This window comes from Arvicola amphibius, chromosome 1 (genome assembly GCF_903992535.2).
Source record: "Arvicola amphibius chromosome 1, mArvAmp1.2, whole genome shotgun sequence".
Classification (NCBI taxonomy): Eukaryota; Metazoa; Chordata; class Mammalia; order Rodentia; family Cricetidae; genus Arvicola; species Arvicola amphibius.
Window position 1 is genome coordinate 109,474,596 of NC_052047.1, and position 19,521 is coordinate 109,494,116.

At 45.0% G+C, this 19,521-nt stretch overlaps 1 protein-coding gene across 5 annotated transcripts in view; it reads left to right on the forward strand.

Moving 5' to 3' along the window:
- Nucleotides 1-19,521, forward strand: part of Ppfibp2 (PPFIA binding protein 2) — a 159,454-nt gene that overhangs the window by 120,619 nt on the left and 19,314 nt on the right. For all 5 annotated transcript variants that reach the window (XM_038322355.1, XM_038322336.1, XM_038322346.1 and 2 more), the window contains 9 exons: nucleotides 1,264-1,356; nucleotides 6,343-6,454; nucleotides 9,081-9,142; nucleotides 10,088-10,163; nucleotides 11,520-11,623; nucleotides 13,744-13,811; nucleotides 14,501-14,558; nucleotides 15,318-15,359; nucleotides 19,374-19,515. In XM_038322355.1, the coding sequence (XP_038178283.1) occupies nucleotides 1,264-1,356; nucleotides 6,343-6,454; nucleotides 9,081-9,142; nucleotides 10,088-10,163; nucleotides 11,520-11,623; nucleotides 13,744-13,811; nucleotides 14,501-14,558; nucleotides 15,318-15,359; nucleotides 19,374-19,515 (757 nt within the window). The remainder of the gene's footprint in view (nucleotides 1-1,263; nucleotides 1,357-6,342; nucleotides 6,455-9,080; nucleotides 9,143-10,087; nucleotides 10,164-11,519; nucleotides 11,624-13,743; nucleotides 13,812-14,500; nucleotides 14,559-15,317; nucleotides 15,360-19,373; nucleotides 19,516-19,521) is intronic.

Here is a 19,521-nt window from a genome sequence, read left to right on the forward strand (position 1 = left end):
ACATACTGTTATCTTCAGTGTGGAAGGCGAAAGTAGAATTGCAAATTTGAGGCCAAGCTATGCTACACAATGAGCTCCAGGCCAGCCTGGGCTGTGAGACCCTATCTCACAAGAAGGAAACAAACCTGCAAAGATAACAATGCTGAGTGTTGCCCCCTTTACTGAGGAAATTTTAGCCAGGGGTCTAAATACAAGCATGAATTCCTGTTCCATTACTATGTATTTAGGTATCCGTTCCCATTCAGGAAGCTTCACTGACTTCCTGTCCAGGCAACATCACTCTGAGAGAGCTGATTTGCTGAGCCCAATGCCATTGTAGCTCCCCAGTCTCATCTCTAGTACCTGCTGACATCTAATCTCTGCTGCACCACAAGGGCAGTTTCACGGACGCCTCTTGTCTTGGCTCCTCTCAGCATGCCTTCCCTGGTTCTTCCTGTTTAACCTCCTCATCTGAACAGGTCGCTCACAGTGGTATCTGCACTTGGCACTTAGTGTTCGTTTCCGAATCTTACTGGCTGTGATACTTAGAGAGTTGCCGATTCCCTCCTCTGGGTTCCCTACTCACCGTCAGTGCAGAAAAATGCTCCTCTCTCTGCAGTGTCAGGGAAGTTGCTTCCATTCAGCATTTCCGTTTCTCCCACTGGCAAGCTTGTCCTGCCAGCTTGTGACACACCTGTGCATGAGCTAGGCATGGGGGTTCAGGGGTCAGAGAAAGGAATGACAGAACATAAGAACAAGAGGGTAATTTTGAGATTTGGGTGGGAAGGCAGCCCAGTTGGTAAAGTGATGAGCTTGGATCTGAGTTTCATCCCCATAACCCATGTTTAAACAAACAAACAAACATACAAATGTTTGCAGCCTTGGCACTGGGGGGTAGAGACAGGTGGATCCCTGGGGTTTACCAGCCAGCAGGGACCTCCTCTTAAAAAAAAAAAAGACAGTGGCTGAGGTATATACTCAAGGTTGTCCTCTGGCTTACATATTTATGAACACACAGATGCACATGTACACACACACACACACACACACACACACAAGCAGTTTTTTCTTTCTTATGTCTGGAACTCCCTGGCCTTCATTTTAAATGACCACGTGGCCTTTTCTAGACCACAGACCATGTTTAAAGTTCAAAGCTGCAGTCGTGGAGCCTGCTGCAGCTGCTGCTGCTCCGCCTCCCTCTGCATGAGACTTGTCCAGTTTGGAGACTTTATCTGTTATTCTCTTGGTGTGTCACAGCCCTGTCACCTTCCTTCTCCTCTCCAGGAGTTACTGCAGGAGCTCAAGCACCTCAAAATCAAAGTGGAAGAGCTGGAGAATGAACGGAACCAGTATGAGTGGGAGCTGAAGGCCACTAAGGTAAAAGGCAGTGTGATGTCCCCGAGGACCTCAAAAGGTGTAGAAGTGCAACCCAGCCCCACACAGTCGTGCCCAGATTGCAGCAGGGAGACGTGTTGTAGGAAGTTTCCTCCTGAGAGCCTGTGCACTGAAGTATGAGCTGCCGTGGCACCCCAGCCATCGCTTCTTCCACGGCCGTGTCCTGGGGTCCCTTGCTGACTTAATCAAGAAGGTTTCTAGGTGACTGCATTAGTGGGCTGCCAGATCAGTGATAGCAGTCCTGATTATACTCAGTTTTCTAAAAAAAAAAAAAAAAAAAAAAAAAAGTTAGAAAACTGTAATCGTGCTTTAGTTTAAGAAAAGAGTGCTTTGCTAAAATGATAAAGTCTTTGGTTTATTTATTTATTTCAGTCAAAGCCTTTTTACTGAATTGGGGAGTTTGCTGTGTAATGGACGCCAAGAATTAATGAGATAATTTCTCCCATTCTTGTTTAGTTCTCCCTAGTTGAACTGCAGGGGCTGACGGAGTGGATGTGGGAGTGGCTCAGCTGGGTGTGGGGAGGTACCTGTCATCCCAGCACTGGGGGAATGCGGAGGAGCACTTGGAGTTGGAGGCTATCTGGGACTGCACAGTGGTTCTAGGCCGGCATGGCCTACATAGCATGCTTCTGTCTCAAGAGAGAACAGCAACAGCAAAAACAAACACAAAAAATGATTTAATTATTTTTTTGTCTGCATATTATATCTTTCAAATGTCAAATTAGTTGTCAAGTGAACAATAGAAGACATCACATTAAAACATAATTATGCTGTTTTTAGTGTGTGTGTGTGTGTGTAAGAGAGGGAGGACAGAAGAGACAGTGAGCATGCATGTGGTTAGGCTCCCTGTGGAGGTCAGGATGACTTGGGGAGGGGGCTGTCTTGGGTTATTAAGTTTGGATGGCAAGAACATTTACCTGCTGAGCCAATTGTCAGCCTGTGAATCTATTGTTTGGAAAACATATAATACATTTCAAAATGAATAGACAAGCATAAAAACTCCCAACACCGTTGACCATTAGAGCAGACGGACATTCGTATCCCCCTGATTTGCTGGCTACACATTGTGTGCCTGTATCACATCATTGTACTGTGCCCCCTGGGCATTAGAAGGAGGAAGGAAACTCTTTAGCCACCCTAGATAGAGTTTTTTCTAGAGGAAGCCTGGGCTGCTGCCCCTATTGGAGAAAACACATCTGCTTTTCTCTGTAGAACCATCCACAGCTGACACCTCGTGATGCATGTGGCCGTTCTAGTATTCAGTTTGTGTCTGAGTTTTTAAAAACAATGCTTTTGAGGGCTGAGAAGATGGTTCAGTTTGGTCAATAAAGGGCTTGTCAAGCAAGCCTGAGGACCCTAATTCAGTCTCCAGTACCATGTAAAAAGTTAGGCGTGGGAACTCTCATGACTGTGACTGCATCACTGGGGGTGTGGAGGCAGGTAGATCCCAGGGGGGGGTCACTGTCTAGCCAGCTTAATCTAATTGGTGAACCCCAGATCCCAGTGGGATATTGTATTTCAAATAAGGTGGGCATGTCTTGAGGAATAACTGAACCCCTCCTATAGTCTACACACAAACACGTGCACATGTGTTCTCTCTCTCTTTCTCTCTCTCTCTGTCTAGCACACAACACAACACATACTTTTGATTAGAAATATTGTGTTTGTTTGTGTCTTTTTTCCTAAAGTTAATTGCTAATTATTAAAACATAATGCTCATTGTAAAAAATTTTGGACAATAAAATAGAAATTAAATGAGGGCTATATGTAGTGGCACACACCTTTAATCACAGCACTCAGCAGTCAGAGGCAGGCAGATCTCTGTGAATTTGAGGTCTACATAGTAAGATCCAGGCCAGCTAGAGGTACTCAGTGAGACCCTGTCTCAAAAATAAAGAATTGGAGAGATGGCTCAGCAGTTAAAGAGCACCAGCTACTCTCCCCCAATACTCGGGTTCAATTCCCAGAACCCACATAGCGGCCCCTGCCGTCTGTGACTTTAGTTCTAGGAGATACAGAACGTCTTCAGGCTTCTGCTCTCACTGCCTTCATGTGGTACATAAATACACAGTGCAGACAAAACAGCAGTACACATAAAATAATTTTTTAAAGTATTTTTAAAAGAAAGAAAATAAAAACTGCCCAGATCACCCAGCCACGACAGCCATTGTTAGTATTTCCTTTCTCCCAGGTATTTTTCTCTATGGTCTGCCTTCCTCTTTTCCCTTCTATCTCATTTCTCTCCGTTCCTTTCTCCATTTCTTCCTCAGTTCCTGGTGCTGACAACTTATAATGTATATTATATTTTTTCCCATTTAAATATTTATTATTTCTTAAGATAATAAAAATGCCCTTTTATTTAGTATTTATTTTATAAATACTAAATTTTGGTTAGTATTTGTATAATCATATTCTCATTTATAAATATAAAAAACACACTTAACCGTTTCACAGATGATACAATGGAGGCCTCAGAAGTTGAATAACTCTCCCACACTCACTGCCAGTCAGGCCCAGCCTGGCGACGGGCTGTTGTCTGCGCACAGACAGCCCTGTGTGCTGGTCTTTGGTGTCACCACTTCTAAAAGCCTTGTTTCTCCAAGAGCTCAAAACTTTCCACTGCAGTCCTCACCCTTGCAAGTCCAGCCCTGGTAAAACCTTTGAAGTTGCACGTGCCACCTTTTGTTATAAAACCAAGGAACTCTTTTCCTTTTAATTCACCCAGGCTCTCTGCCTTGGCATGTGGACCTGTGAGGTGCCGGCTGAGGAATCTTTAATGATTCCCAGGTGTGGAGCACCTCCTGCCAGCACCCACCCAGCCCTTTGCACACTTTCCTCTTTTAAGTCAGAAAATAATGCAGTGGTTGTATTTGATGGTAAGAACCATGAGATTTCAAGTGGCTAGGGTGAGGTTCAGGCCTGAGTCTCCTGTTTCTGTGCTTTCTCTCCTCTTCCTGCAGTGGCTGTTTCTCCACCTGAAATCCTCCCTGTGTTTGTAAGCTGTTCAGTATTCTCTCTAAGCCTCCTCTGTCACTAAAGGCTCATCTTCAGTGCAAGCACAGGAGTTTGTCCTTTGAGTTTAATAAGATAGCCCTTTAGGGATGTAGACTTCCTTTGCTGCCCCCAGGGAATTCAGAGTCTCTGGCAGCAGAGCGCTGGTTTTTATGGCTGGTTTAATGGCTGAGATAGTTATTGCTTTCATGGTTCTGGATAGAGCTTCCCAGCTATCTATGGGTCAGATAACCTTCTAAGGAAAGCAGGCAACCTGTAGTGTTCTCCTGTTTATAGCCATTCCAGAGTAAAGGTTGAGTCAAGTTGCTTGTTCTGTGGGATTTGTGGCATACGCTCATATTTTGAATACTTGTTCCCTAGTTGGAGGAATTGTTGGGGAAGGATTAGAAGGTATGGTCTTATTGGAAGAGATGTGTTATGGGAGTCAGGTTTAAGGTTTTGAAAGTCCACGTCATTCCTTGTTAGCTTTCTTTGTCTCATAGATAAGATAAAAACTCCCAGCCACTGCTTCAGCGCCATGCCTGCCTGCCTTGCCTGCTACCATGTTTTCTACTGTCATGGTCATGAGTCAGCCTTTGAAACTGTATGCCCCCAATAAACTTTCTTCTTTAAGTTGCCTTGATCATGGACCACATGAAATATAAAAGAAACTAAGACAGGATCCATAGTACATCAGTGACCGCATACAGAGGCTGGTCTCAGGAAGAGACTCCTGAGTGCCAGGTGCTGCACTCTGTCTCAGTAGGCCCAATTCACTGAAGTCTGTGAGGCCAGCAGATAAGCATCAACATTGGATTCCTAACGGACCACCCTGTCCACAGTAAAGAACCACAGGCAAGAAGGCATGCAAGAAAAGCTGAGAGGTTATCTCCAGATAATATCCTGACCCTTGTGAAAATGCAGTGCATTTGGGTTGAGAATCCTACAGCTAAACTTGTCAGAAACCATTGGCACTGTTATCCATAAGTCCATCGACACGTGAGCCCCAGGTGATGTGTGGTCCATGGCTGCCTGTCTCAGTAAGCTGAATGGAATACCCAAACTTGGTTCTCGTGATTCTGGATAGAGCCCAGAGTTGGGGGACAGGACTTTATTGTGAGCTTTGTAGTAAGGAAATCTGACCTTGTATCTCCTGTTTTTCCTTTACATCTCTGGGACATTAGAGATTCTATATTTGTTTGACTCCAAAGGGTCTCTTGGAGTGAGACAGACAGAGTTCTGATTTTCTAATGAGCTGGAAAACATGGATAACCATATATAGTGAATTGTAGCCTCTTAGGCATAGTGGAGATGTGGGAACTGCCCCGTGCCAATGTCAGTGTGTGCACATGTGAATTTGTGTGCAGTGTGCTTATGTGTTTTCCCTTCAAAAAAGTATACATACTAAACACACTCTAAAGCTTGTAGTATTCACTTGGGTAAGTATTCAACTGTGCCTGGAGGTTGGGCAAAAGCGTTAACTGCACAAATGGAGAATATCTAAGGAGGGAACTCTTGGCTCACCTCAAAATCAGCAGTAGAGATTTGATCTCCATGATTTTCAAGTGTGTGGAAAGACAGAGTTACATATAATTGTTGCAATGTCATATGAGTATGTTTATCTTGGGAGAGGAAAGACCACATGCAAAATCAATGGTCCAACAGAGACAGCCTTCCCACTCTGTGTAACCCCAGCTCCCCTGGTCTCAGTTTTCCCCGGGTTTTACAGAGCAGGGAAGAGAAAGAGCTTGGTCAGATAAGGAAGTGAGGAGAGAGAACAAGGTGATGGTAGGTAGGTGAGTGAGATTGTTCTTTAGGGTTCCACCTGGTGGGGAGGGCAGGTACACTGTCACTCCTGCCCTATGCCCTTCACTCATGTCTCTCGGGGCCCAGTGCGCTCTGTGCTGTGATATGAGGTGCTTTGTTATGAGCTAGAAGTCTCTGTGACCTGGAAGGGATTCTCTCTTGCTCCCTCAGGCTGAGGTAGCCCAGCTGCAAGAACAGGTGGCCTTAAAAGATGCAGAAATTGAGCGTCTTCACAGCCAACTCTCCCGGAGTGCAGCTCTCCACAGTGACCATGCAGAACGAGGTAACTAAATTGATTGTGACAAAACACATTATCTTAGGCCCACTCTTAGAAGTGGACATGTATCTGTGGATAACTATATGTGTATTTGCATATGTGGGTATGCTAATGTGCACACACACATGCTTGTGTGTGTGTGTGCTTATGTGTACATGGGTGCTTGCCTGTGAACGTGAGCTCTGGTCTGGTATCCTTCTCATACCCCTCCCTCCCTTATCTAGAGCACTCATCTTTGAAGGCTTTTCTTACAATGCTAACTGAAGCTCTGTACAGCCCACACAGCCCCCTCTGGAGCATTTTTCCCTTAAAACCACCTGATTTCATTGGATTAAAAGGCCTTGCTTCAATGTTACCACCAAAGAGGAGGCTTAGCAGTTCATCCTGCCTGACATTTGTACAAGGCTGAAAGGTTACAAAAGAAAGTCAATTCCTTGTCATCCTTAGAGCCCCACTTAAATGTCATTTCCCAGGAAGCTCTGACTGGCCACCCAACCTCAAGTGGGTAACACTGCTCTTGTTATTCTTAAGTTCAGCAGACTCTTGTTCCCAACAAAGCTCACACTATAAATTAGCAGTGCTGTATTTTGGGAGGTCTTGAACCAAGGATTTTTTTTTTTTATCTTTGTTTAAAAACACTTCAGATTGTAGCACAATGTTTGGTCCACTCTGAAACTGAGTCATTGAATGCGTGAAATGATACTGGATGTTCCCTGGGGAGTTCAAGTCTTGTTGATTAAAAACAGAAGAAACCCTCAAATATTATTCTTCACATACACAGTGTGTTTGTGGCAATTCTTCATGGATACACAGAGAGCACGTACACCCCTGCTTCTCTACTCCCACCTGGGTGCTGAGCAGTGTCAGTCCTGTGGGTTGCTGCTACTGTCTAGCCTTTTCTTGGCCTCACCATTGCCTGGATTGGATCTCCAGCTGGAGTGAGAACATTCTGTAGCCTTGTAATAGTAACTGAGCTTGAAAAGGAAATTGATGGCCACTAGGCTTATCTCTTCCCAGCCTTTCACAGGAACCTTCCCAAGCTTAGACTGTCATTTATGCTGAGTCAAGTTAGGTTCTGACCAGTGCATCCAGCTTTAACAGTCTTTATCTGAAATTACCCTCCCCCTCAACCCCCCCACACCTCTGCAAACCAACGCTGAATGGCAGAACCAATGCTGGTACCAGAAGCCTAAGACTCCACTCGCTCTACCATGAGTGCCAATAGCTCTTCACACAAAGTCCACACATCTCCTGATGCTGCTTCTTAGTAATCGGCACAGAAGAAACAGGATATCTGTACTTGGGATCCCTTGTCTCTTGTACTGTTCTTATACAATATCTCATCCTGCTGTTTATCTCATTTTAGGGTTAAGCAAAGTTTGTTTATTTGTTTTTATTAGACTATCCAGGTCCATGCCAATTCCAAAACCTCTAAGAATCTTGCAAATTGTCTCTTCCTCTTTCAGGCATTGGTCTTTGCTGTCACTCTTCAGACCTATTTGGAAAAAGTCAGACATGTCCCATTGAGTCTAAACTTGGAGAAAGCCTTTATTTTCCTATCATGGACCAACACAGAGCTCTTGTCTATTTGTGATAAAGGGCATTGCTCTCCCTTAACTATAATATTTGTTTTTGTGTATTTATTAGTAAAGCTAAACATTTATTTTTATTTTGTTGTTTTTACTATTATGTTTATTTGTGTGTGTGTGTGTGTGTGTGTGTGTGTGCACGCACACACACGTGCAAGCAGGTGCACACATGCCATATTATGTGTGTGGATATCAGATGATAGCTTGTGAGACTCATTTCTCTCCACTATGTAGATCTTGAGGCTCAGACTCAAAGTATCAGGCACAATGGCAACTGTGTTTACTAATGGAGCCATTTTGCCCCTTAATTTTTTTGTTTTGGTTTTGGACTAAGCCCAAGGCCTTGTGCATAGAAGATACATTGCTCTGCTACTATACCCTATCTCTAGTTTTTTTTCTTTTTTCTTTTTAAGAAAAAAAAAACACTTTGTGTTTTGAGATGGGGTCTTCATAAGTTTCTTAAACAGGGCTCAGTCCTTAGATCTTCTACCTCAGCCTTGAATAGCTATGATTATAGGCCTGCAACTCCATGCCCATATATAAACATTTCTTTAGTCAGATTTTAAAATTTTAAATTTAACCAAGTACCAAACCTTTGTATAATGCCCAGTGTCCATTTATCATCTATAAATTGTTTTGAGTTTTCTTTTATAAAATTTTCCTCTGCTTCTAGTTTGTCTGAGTCCATGGTCTTTCCCCCAAACTAGTCAGGAGCCTTGGCATATGCCTACATAGAATATGAGTATTTATGTTCTTAGGAGATGCTGTTTATGTTTATTCCACTCTGTCATTTTTGAGTAAATGCTGTTTTATTTTGCCCCTAGATGCCATCTAGACGAGAAGACAAAGCACTAGGTTATCCATAAATGTATTCAACAGATGTCTAATGAGACCCCCTGTGCCAGACACCATCCCAGGTTCTTTCAGCAAATAAAAAAGGAGCCACCTTCACTTGTCAATCTTTATGTTTAAGGACCATCAGCATATGGTAATAGCTGTCAGCATTTGTACAAATAATTCCTTCTATATGTCAATTCTTTTAGACCAAGAAATCCACCATCTGAAAATGGGCATGGAAACGCTGCTGGTTGCTAATGAGGATAAGGTGAGGCATTGCTCTGACACCCTGCCCTTTCCTTATAGGCACCACTGACTCTATTTGGTCCCTTCTGGTCTCTGCTCTACTGGATAGTGGCATGCTGTCATTGACAAGATACGTTACGGTCACAGCTTTTCAGAGGAGACTCATCTTCAGTGCATGTTTATAAGCCTGGGAACTTTACCTACACTCAGTTTCTCAAAAGCAGCTTATAGTCCTGCCTGTTCATGGTGGTGTGGTGAAAAAGATACCCCTGTGCTCATTATTGCCAGAACTCTTAGCAAAGCTCAGCAACAGCCCCTGTGTGTGCAATTTACTCTCACGGTAGAACTATCATAGCGACACTCAGCAGCATGCAGTGCCTCAGTTTCTCCTGCTACATTACATTCTTCATATCTATTCCTGCATAATCATAAAATAACCTCTTCCTCACATAGCAAAGCACTTAGCTAGTGTCTCTGGGAATCACAGCCCCATATTCTCAACTGAAGAGAGATAATTTTGCACAGGGTCAGGTGACTGGCAGATAGCAGACGTACCCACGTATCCCAGGATCTGTGTGACCTGATTCCCCAGACTACAGCCTTGAAATAATGAATCCTTTCTTGGAATATATTCTGTTGTGTAACGTACTTCAGACTACTAAGGGATGGGTGAGGAAACTGGGATGTGTCTTACGTGTGTAGCCCCAGAGGGTGACCCTGCAATCAGATGTGTTCTTCATGCAGGCTGTGTTAAGAGAGTAGGAGACCGAGTTATACTTCTGCCACCATGGAGGCCTCTTCAGGCTACGTCTATAGTGGCCTGTGAGGCAGACCGCTAGGGCCAACTGGACCTTGAATTTTTCTTTTGGAGGTCCTTAGAGGTCTTATATGGGGTTTTCTTTATTGTGTTCCAAATAAAGTTAACCAATGGTGGTGTTAATCTTCATGTGCTCTTCTGCCATGGCAGGACCGTCGGATAGAGGAGCTAAAGGGGCTGTTGAACCAGTACCTAAGGGTGAAGGAGATGATGATGGCAGCTCAAGGTAAGAGGAGGAGAAACCAACCCATTTCCCCAGAAAGACATTTCATCTCCTGTGTCAGAGGCAGGAGAAGTTCTGCTATCAGATCGCTTGTCCCCTGACAGGAGATGTACTAGAGAGTGGATCTGTGTGTAGATTCTTGGATGGTACAGATGGTGATTTATAGAAATTTCATCAAATGAAACTTCTAGGAACTTCACAAGAAAATATAGCATTCAGTTTTAGCTCTTGGGAACCCTCCCCATTAGAGGCCTCCAATCTGTCTTCTTAGGATTCACCTTAGAGGGACTGACAGGAGGCAGGCTGGGTCTGTCAGAGGCCTCGTGGGTTTCTCACAGGGTCTGAAGTTTCTGACAGGTGTAGAAGACAACTTGGGGACTCTGTGAGTCTCCAGGTTCCTGAGTTGCTGTAGAAAGTCATGTGTACTACCCACACAAGTGCAGCATACAGTAGCGTGTGTATTCACATGAGCACAGTGGTGCTCGTATGGCCCGTGCCATGAAACTGGCTCTCCTTGTGGATCCTGCAGGAGCAGTTACTTCACACAGGAGGGTTGTTTTAAGGACATCTGATTCTGGCTGAGCTACTAACTCTGTTTGGAAACAAACTTTGTCTCTACTGGGTTAGGAACTGACTGGTTCCTGCCCAAGGAATCTGCCAGGCTCTTGTCTCAGCCTCTTTTCTCTAATTCTTTTTGATCTTGGGCCAGATACCTCATGAGTCCTGGTTGCCCTTTGCCAAGGATTATGAAAGCTAGAAGCAAGAAGTGGCTTACCTCTGTTCAAGGGATAAACTTTGACCCTAAAGTGACCTTCATGGCAGCCTTTGATTGGACATCCTGGAGAATTTTTCCAATCACACTATTAATGTGTCTTTATGTAGTAATTGCTTTTTTTATTCCAATAAAATACCAAACAAGAAGTAAGGTAAGAGAGGAAGAATTTATTTGGCTCACAGTTTGAAAACACAGTGTACCATGGCAGTAGGAGTATGTAGCGACTCCTTGTATTCTGATTGGCCAGGAAGTGGAAAGATTGAACAGTAACCTCCAAGGATCACAGCTCAGCTCGGCAGCCCACATCCTCCAATGAGGCTCCACCACTGAAAGGTCTCCCAGTTCCCAGAACAGCAACGCTGGCCCACGAGAACCAAACAAGGACACCCCATACTCAAACCATAGCTCTTTCCATGTGTCTTAGTACTTCTGTTTTTGAGACAGAATGGAGTCAAACCCCTAAGCTGAAACAATCCTCCTCTGTATGTGTTAATGAAGATTACACACCATGAGGGTTTTGTGGTATGATTCTTCTGAGCAAGTCTCACAATAGTGATTTGCTACCATTGCTTTACTATTTCCAGGGCCTTCCGAGAGAACCCTCTCAATCAATGAAGATGAAATGGAGGGGAGCATCAGAAAACGGAACACCACAAATAAAAACCCCGAGGAAGTACTGAAACAAGAGGTACCGCACTTCCTTGGTTCAAGGTGTCCTTGGGAGCGTGCCTTGGCCTGGAAAGGCATCTGTCAAGCGCCTGTCCACTATGCATCTTAACTGATGAATAGTTAAGCCCGGAGAATTGTCCTCAAGCTCCAGCAAGAAGGTTGGGGAACAAGGACCCAGGCTCAGGCCACTGGGACTCTGAAGGGCAAGAATTTTCTTCTTTAATTGGCTTTCTGTTTATATTTCCTCCTGGCATGTAGTACAGAACAAGGGTAGTGTTTTATTTACCAAGGCTTCTCCAGAGTCTGATGCCGTGACTTATTCCCAGTGGACTTCAGCAGATTTGGTTAATAAGTGAGTCCATCTTAAGACGCAGGCATCGTCCCCAGCAATGTAGTTCTGCCTCACACACACCTCTGTCAGCCCCTCTACCCTCCACATGGATTTTCTTCTCTTGCTTTAGAATCTGGTCCTACTCTGTCACTCTCTAGAACTTGGTTAAACACAGATAAGGGAACTAGTTCATAGACAGAGGGCTTGAGGGGGTGGGGCCGCACCAGGGCCAAAAGACTCCTGAGCTCTAGAAAGATCAAACTGAAAATGACTGTTTAACTGCCCATCTGAATCATTTCTTTAACGAAGGACCAAATGTCCTCCAGTGAAACCCTTTCCCCCATTAGTGACTCAATGAAAGCACTTTATGTTGCTGGTAGTTATATGTGAGCAGTAATCAGGACTTGCTCAGTCTGGTGGTCGCTGTCATGAGCAGTTTGCATGGCTTAGTTCTTACGACACCTTGTAAGGGCTCTTGTTTTACTACAATAAGGCTGAGTTTCAGAGAGGGTGAGTAATGGCCTCTAGGTCACACTGTAGGTAGGTAGCAGAACAAAACATAAACCCTGATCTGTCTGACGAGCAAGCTCCAGTTTTTAATACCTGTGCTATGATGGTAGAGACTTTCCTAGAGAAAGCCAGAAAGACCTGGGGCTTGAAGGAAAAGACAGAGTTCTGTGGTCAGTGCATCAGTGAAGACTGGACTGTGTCCTGTCATTCTCATTGGCTCAGGCTCATCCTGAGATGGTGTTTTCTTTCTTACCTTCCTAATTAACCCCTTCTCACTTCTCAGTATTAAAGTTCAGTGTTCTCTCCTCTGATGCCACCTCACAGTCTCCTCATTGAGAGGCACATTTCTTCCCATCACACCATGTTATGTCACTGGTGTTAGTGCTGCAGCAGGTGACATAGTTTCTGTACATTTCCTACTATAAAATTATTAATCTGCCCCCTGTGGATTATGCACATTCCTACTATAAGATTATTAATCTGCCCCCAGAGGGGATTATGCACATCCCTACTATAAGATTGTTAATCTGCCCCCTGGTGGGGATTATGCACATCCTTACTATAGGATTATTAATCTGCCCCCAGAGGGGATTATGCACATCCCTACTATAAGATTGTTAATCTGCCCCCTGGTGGGGATTATGCACATCCTTACTATAGGATTATTAATCTGCCCCCAGAGGGGATTATGCACATCCCTACTATAAGATTGTTAATCTGCCCCCTGGTGGGGATTATGCACATCCTTACTATAGGATTATTAATCTGCCCCCAGAGGGGATTATGCACATCCCTACTATAAGATTGTTAATCTGCCCCCTGGTGGTAATTATGCATATTCCTCCTATAGGGTTGATGTGGATGCTTGCTGAGTGACTATCACTCACGTCCTCTCAGAGTCTCAGAATTTGACTCGACTCACTTAAGCCCAAAGAGGGTGCTTTAGGTAGTATGTGATGGTGACCCACTGAATGAAAAAAGGTAAGAGACAAGCTCTGAAAGGACAGAGGCATTGGCAGCCCCCAAGTTCTGGGAGTCTGCTGCTGGGACCTGAATTTATGTCTAAGGTCTAGAGCTTAGGGACAAAGGGTGACTTGACCATGGTGGCTTGCTATGCTTAACATCTCTCAGAACTGCTGCATTGCTTGATCCATGATGAGCAAAGCATCCATATGAATGCACCTACCGTGGCTGTAGCCACGGGGCAGAAATATTTTTCTCAGAGGAGTCATCAAGGGGGACGTTTGGTTCCCAAATGGTAACTGTCTTCCTTTGCTGCTCTTCTGTTTGTGAAATAGGTATCGCCACGATGCAGCTCTCCTACCCCAGGGCCACCTCCCTTGCCGCAGAAATCACTGGAGACCAGGTAGGATAATTGGACATCTTTCTCTTCTCAGGGCTCACTAGGTAGATGGTGACTGGGCAGGTGTGGTGAGCATAGTCCCAGGGTTCTGGGCACAGTGTCAAGCCAATCTCTCCTGGCTACTCAGGGATTTCTCTCCCATAGATTGAGAGTCACTGATATTGAGGAAAGACCAGTCAGAGACTCATTGGCTATCATCCCTCTATTTCCACTGTGGCCACTGGTAGCATTGCCCCTTTACTAGACATTTGATGTCGTTGGCAAAATAGCCCCTGTGAAGACATGGGTCCCCTGAGTTGAATGCTCAGGGCAGGTAGAGCCAGGATGGAGGCTTGAAGGATCCTAGGTAATGCTTCAAGCTGTGACTGTCTAGTGTACTTGACTCCTCTCAAAGGAGGTGCCTGCAGCTTCCTGTCCAGATTGCTTTTGGATTTAAAGACAGCACCAGCATTTTTTTTCCCCCTTGACTTTGCAGACACTGGGTTTCCTCAAGGAGACCCAGGAGTCATCTCTGACTAGTACCACTCACTGTTGGGCCATTCTTTCCCTAAGGTCTTATATGCGAGTGTGTACTATAAGGGTGATTTATCTCTGACCTTCACTCTAAGACAGGCTGCTGGGTAAGCATCTGATGTGACACCGAGTGACTCCTCCCATGGTCACTGTGATTCCTTTCTTCTGTGTCTATCTAGGGCTCAGAAGAAACTCTCCTGTAGTCTGGAAGACTTGAGACGTGAATCTGGGGATAAGGTCAGCCCATTAACCAGCTGTGCCAAGTGCTGAGTAACTCCTTTAGGCCCAGCACCATGCTGGGATGCATAAGTGGGCAAAAGCAGGTTTTGGGGAACATGGGAGCAGGACAAAAAGGTCAGAGCCATATGCCATGTCAAGCCAGAGCAGATCATGGGATTCTGGCCTCATCTCCCCAGTATGCCTGGGATATCTGCAGGGGTTCAGAATGAAGGAGTAGCCTAGATAATGGGGGTGATTTCCAGAATACAGCCTGGGCTAATCTAGAAGATTAGAGAGGTAGCTTTAAAGAAACCTGAAAAGCACCAAGGAGGACTTTGTAGCCCCCTGTGTAAGAATGGACTTGGCCACGTGACGGGGCCCAGTGTTGGAGGGAACAATGGGAGGCTTTGAGCCTAGCAATGACTAAGCACAAGTTCTGCCCTGATGGAGCCTCTGGTGAGCCATACATACTGTCTCCCGATCCCCATTGGAGTGACTTGATGGAGATCCACAGAAATTGGAGTTGATAGCCAATTCTCAGCCATGTGCCTCTTGGTCCATTGATCAGACTTTTGGCAACTGTCCAGGATATCTTTCATTGGCTAGACAGTGTCCTGTTTCCCGCTGTGAGTGGTGATCCTCTAACATGAAGAATGAGATGGTGTCCTTACATCTCAGTGCATCAGATATAAACAGGCAGGTGGTTCTGAACTACTCAGTGTGACTAGCACAGCTTTCTTTTTCTCCTCACGTTTGAATCTTCTTGCCACTCCATAGTGTGTCGATGGGAACCAGTTGACCCTGGTGGGAGAGCCCAAGGTATGTTTTTTTATGTCTTTATCACCTATCCTTGGTTGTAGTGTTTGTTAGAGTATTTTAACAAGGTACAGCTTTTGTAGCCTTAAAATACGTTAACTATAAGAGTTAAGAAGGAGTGAGGAAAGAGGAAATGTCATTGTTGTGTAGTTCATATGCATAATGCACTTTCTCTGCCGTTATCTGTGGTATATCATTTATCATGATCACCTCTGCTTTGTAGGCTTAGAGAAACTAATCTTTGATGAAGGGCTCTAGGCTTAGTTACTATATAGGAGGTGTAGTCTTCTACCCAGAAGAATGTTGACAGAACTCCTCTCCTGTGCTGAGATGCCATGGTTAAAACACAGGTGTGCACTCAGGCTGCCTTCAGTGGACAAGTTATGTTATAAAAGCTCCATTAGAACCCATTTTCTCCTAGAATACCACAGTGGCAGATGATTGCAGTTTTAGGCTGGTAGACACAGACCAATATTGAGCCCATGGGAAACCGAAGCCTCATATAATTAGTGTCAGCCCCACCCAGTCACCATCTGTAGCATTTTAAGAGGAATGTGCTGTGCATTGCCCTTCTGTCTCCTCTGCCTTTCAGAGGAGACACAAGACTTCACTGCATGTGCCTCGAGAAGGCTCTGCATGCTTTCACACCACTATGGCAGCATGGGGGCATTTCTGCTCTTCTGACTCTTTGTGGAAGAAAGACTGTATCTGTAGCCTCATATCTTGGTAAAAGGCTTCTCTTTACTTCTGTACTTATGGTAATCATTGCTATGGTTAGCCAGCCATTCCTTGAGCCATTGAGATTTGTGAGCAAATGTCTCTGCCTGATCTTCTGTCCTAAAACTTTGGATACTCAGTCCCTTGTGTTTTGTGGCTCCTTGGTAAAGCTCTGGGGCCCAGCCATCCCTCCTCCAGCCTCAGCTTCAGAGAAGCCATTCACACTTATCTCTAAATAACAGATGTAATGGCCACTTACATCTGTTTGGCTGCAGCTGCTTCATCCTTCATGTTTTAGGACACTGAGATGCTTACCATGGAAGATGAGAGATGCCGAGTGCTTACAGAGAGTGCACATTCCAGGCTAAAACTAGCTTTCCCACTCCTTTGATCAGAATTACAATCTTGTGAAACTTCACTTAGCTCAACCTGTCCACTTCTTCCCCCCATATACACACCACCTCATCCCACCACCATTCCACAGGTATAGTATTTTTTCCACAGCATCTCCTTACTGTGGTCGTTGCGTTTAAACTAAGGCTTTTTATACCAGAGTGTTCCTTATGTCACAGTCGCCCTTGCATTCTGGCTGCTACGCATGACTCCTGAACCCCTGATTTGTTCTCCTGTGGAATGAGTTCGTCTCTCCCATTGCCATCACTCTAGAATTGAGTCCCTCCAGCCCCCTGTGAGTGCTTTCTTCTCAGAGCTGTACATTGTCTTCCCCTGTATGTGGGTCAGCAGACTTAAAAGCACCCATTTCTCGGTGGATTCTTTAAATTGTGCCCTGGGATAGACAGGCGTGATATTCTACATGCAGCCTGTGGTATGCTTTTCTGGATCTAGAGTTCTTCATTGCTGGCCCCCTTGGACCTGGCCTCTTACGTTTTCTGGGCTTCTGTTTGTCTGCTGGAAGCTGTTTGCTGGGCTCTGGGCATATTGTTTTCAACTAGTCCAAGAGAGGAATTGTTATTCCCTATTAGAAATGACCAAATAGAGGGGTTGAGAGGTTAAAAAGAAAGGGCTTTCCCTGAACCATTCTGGCCTAAAACTTAGCTGTCTGTGTTGGCAGGCCACCTCTTTGTTCTGATTTAAAGCAGGTGGGTAATAGGTTCTGCTCTGCTCTTTGGCTCTCCACTGCCGGGGTTATACTTGAAGACAGGAAACAGGACTGGGGTCAGGTATTCCTGTCTCCTTCCTGTCCTGCCTTGACATAGCCCTTCTTCTCCAACAGCTTTATGTCTTGGCTAAAACAGAACTCAGAGAGCCTACTGCATTGCTCTCTGTTCCCTATGGGTCTGGAGCCTCAGCCATCCTTGTTTAGGGAATATCTGTTTGTACATCAGCTCTTCAGAAGAATATCTGTTTCCTCATCACTCTCTGGGTGGTCATGGTCAGGGACTTTCTGCTGGCCTGGCCCTATGTTAGAGACTTATATGCTGACAACCATAAACCCATATTGAAAGTCCTTGCCCATTTTGTATTTCTTATGTAAGATGGAACTTGGTATCAGGCTCTTTGATTCTCTAGTCTTAAAAACAAAACAACTGTGTTCTTGTGTCTGTGCATACCCGTGCATCGGAGGTCAACTTGGGGTAGCTGGTTTTCACTGAAGCAGGACCTCTTGTTTCTGTTGCTGCCTCCTCACTGCAGGCTGACAGACCTTCAAGTTTCTGGGAGATTCTCCTGTTTCTGCCTCACATCTCATCAAAAAAAATGCTGGGACTATATGTATACTACTATGTCTGGCTCTTTATGTGGGTTCTAGGAATTGAACATGGGTCACTGGGCCTATGTAGCTAGTGCCTTTACCTGCAGAGCCATCTCTCCAGCCCACAGTTCTGTTTTGACTACTCCCTTCCCATGGTCTGAGTCTGACTAAATATTAGAATAATCCAAGACGCTTGTTAAAAATACAGACTCCTGAAGTGGGTGCATTTTCAGAGGAGCCGATTCACAGGGCCAGGGAGGAGCCTGGGAGTTGGTGTTCTTTGATAGTGCCTCAGGGGAGAGTGAGGCAGCTGCCGGTGAATGAGCTAGCCCTGGGATGCTGCTGGGCTGGTCCGCAGGTCTGATCATGCCTGACCTCTCTGCCCTGCAGGTCATCACAAGCTTGAAGATGTCATGCTTTCATCTCTGGAGGTTCTGACGTGGCTACTCATGAACCAGATCTCTTTAACAGTCTTGTCTCTGTCCATATTTCTCCTTCCTAAGCTCATTTGGGAGGCGCGTGTTATTGTGCAGTGAATGAACTGAATTTCAAACAGCTGCCAGGACATGGATGCAAACTGAATTCAGAAATGCCCTGCTCACTTGGCTTTCAGTGAACGAAGCTTCAAAAGGCGCCTTGGTCTTGGCAGCCATCCAATCCCACTCTGACTTAAAATTGGTTCTACCTCTCATAATACTTTTCTTCTGGGTCCAATCAAGTGATCTATAGTTGATGTCATCTTATTTTCTCTTTATTCTCACATTTGCAATGCATTTTATATATTTTCCTCAGGCATGTAGCATTAGTGATCTTTATATACTTCTTGACAAAAAAAGTACTAACCTTTCTCTCTAAATCAGCCTGCTACTTTGGGGTTTATTTTTAGGCAGGATCCAAACACAGTGCTTGTTGCATCAAAGTGGATGATTCTAAGTTCCTAATGGAACTGGGCTGGATTGTAGCCTCCAGCCCCCCCCCCCACATGTATATTTAGGTTCTTGGCCTGTCTTAATATGATATTGGGCAAAATAGCCATTATCACAACACAGACATTTCCTACTCTCTCATTTCGTTGCTGTACCATGGCCTTCCATCAGTCATGGCCTGTGTAATCTGTGCTCATGGCTAAGCCCTTGGAGAGATCTGCTTAGGTCTGGTATGACCAGGGGTCTTACTTGGCAAAAGCCCTCTTTCCTAGTCATAGGAAAGCAAGTATGGGGAGATCAGGGGCATCTGGACAACACTACCGCTGCTCTCCTCTCCCTCCAGCTAACTGTGGCTTGTGTTTTTGAGGACCCAGGGAAAACACATGACTATGAATTCACTGAACCTCTATCATGAGACAAATGGCACAGGGCTCTCCTTTGTGAGCAGTTACAGTTATCTCTGGATTTGGGTTTGATGCCATCTCTGTCTTATTGTGTGGGTAAATCTTTACCTTTCTCCTGGACTAGGAGAAGCAATCTTGGAAGGATCTTTGAGACAAACTAAATGAAAGTGACCCTTGAAGAAAGGGTTTATGCACACTCAGACTTCCTGACTGGTTTGAGCTGAAGTCTGATGGTTAATTTGGCATCTTTGTCCAATAGGACAGCTCTTTCTCAGCGGAGCAGAAATACCCTACATTACCTGGGAAGCTCTCAGGCACCACGCCCAATGGAGAAGCCGCCAAGTCTCCTCCCACTGTCTCCTCCCAGCCCGACTCTTCAGGGAGCAGCCTGCTGAGGCTGAGTAAGT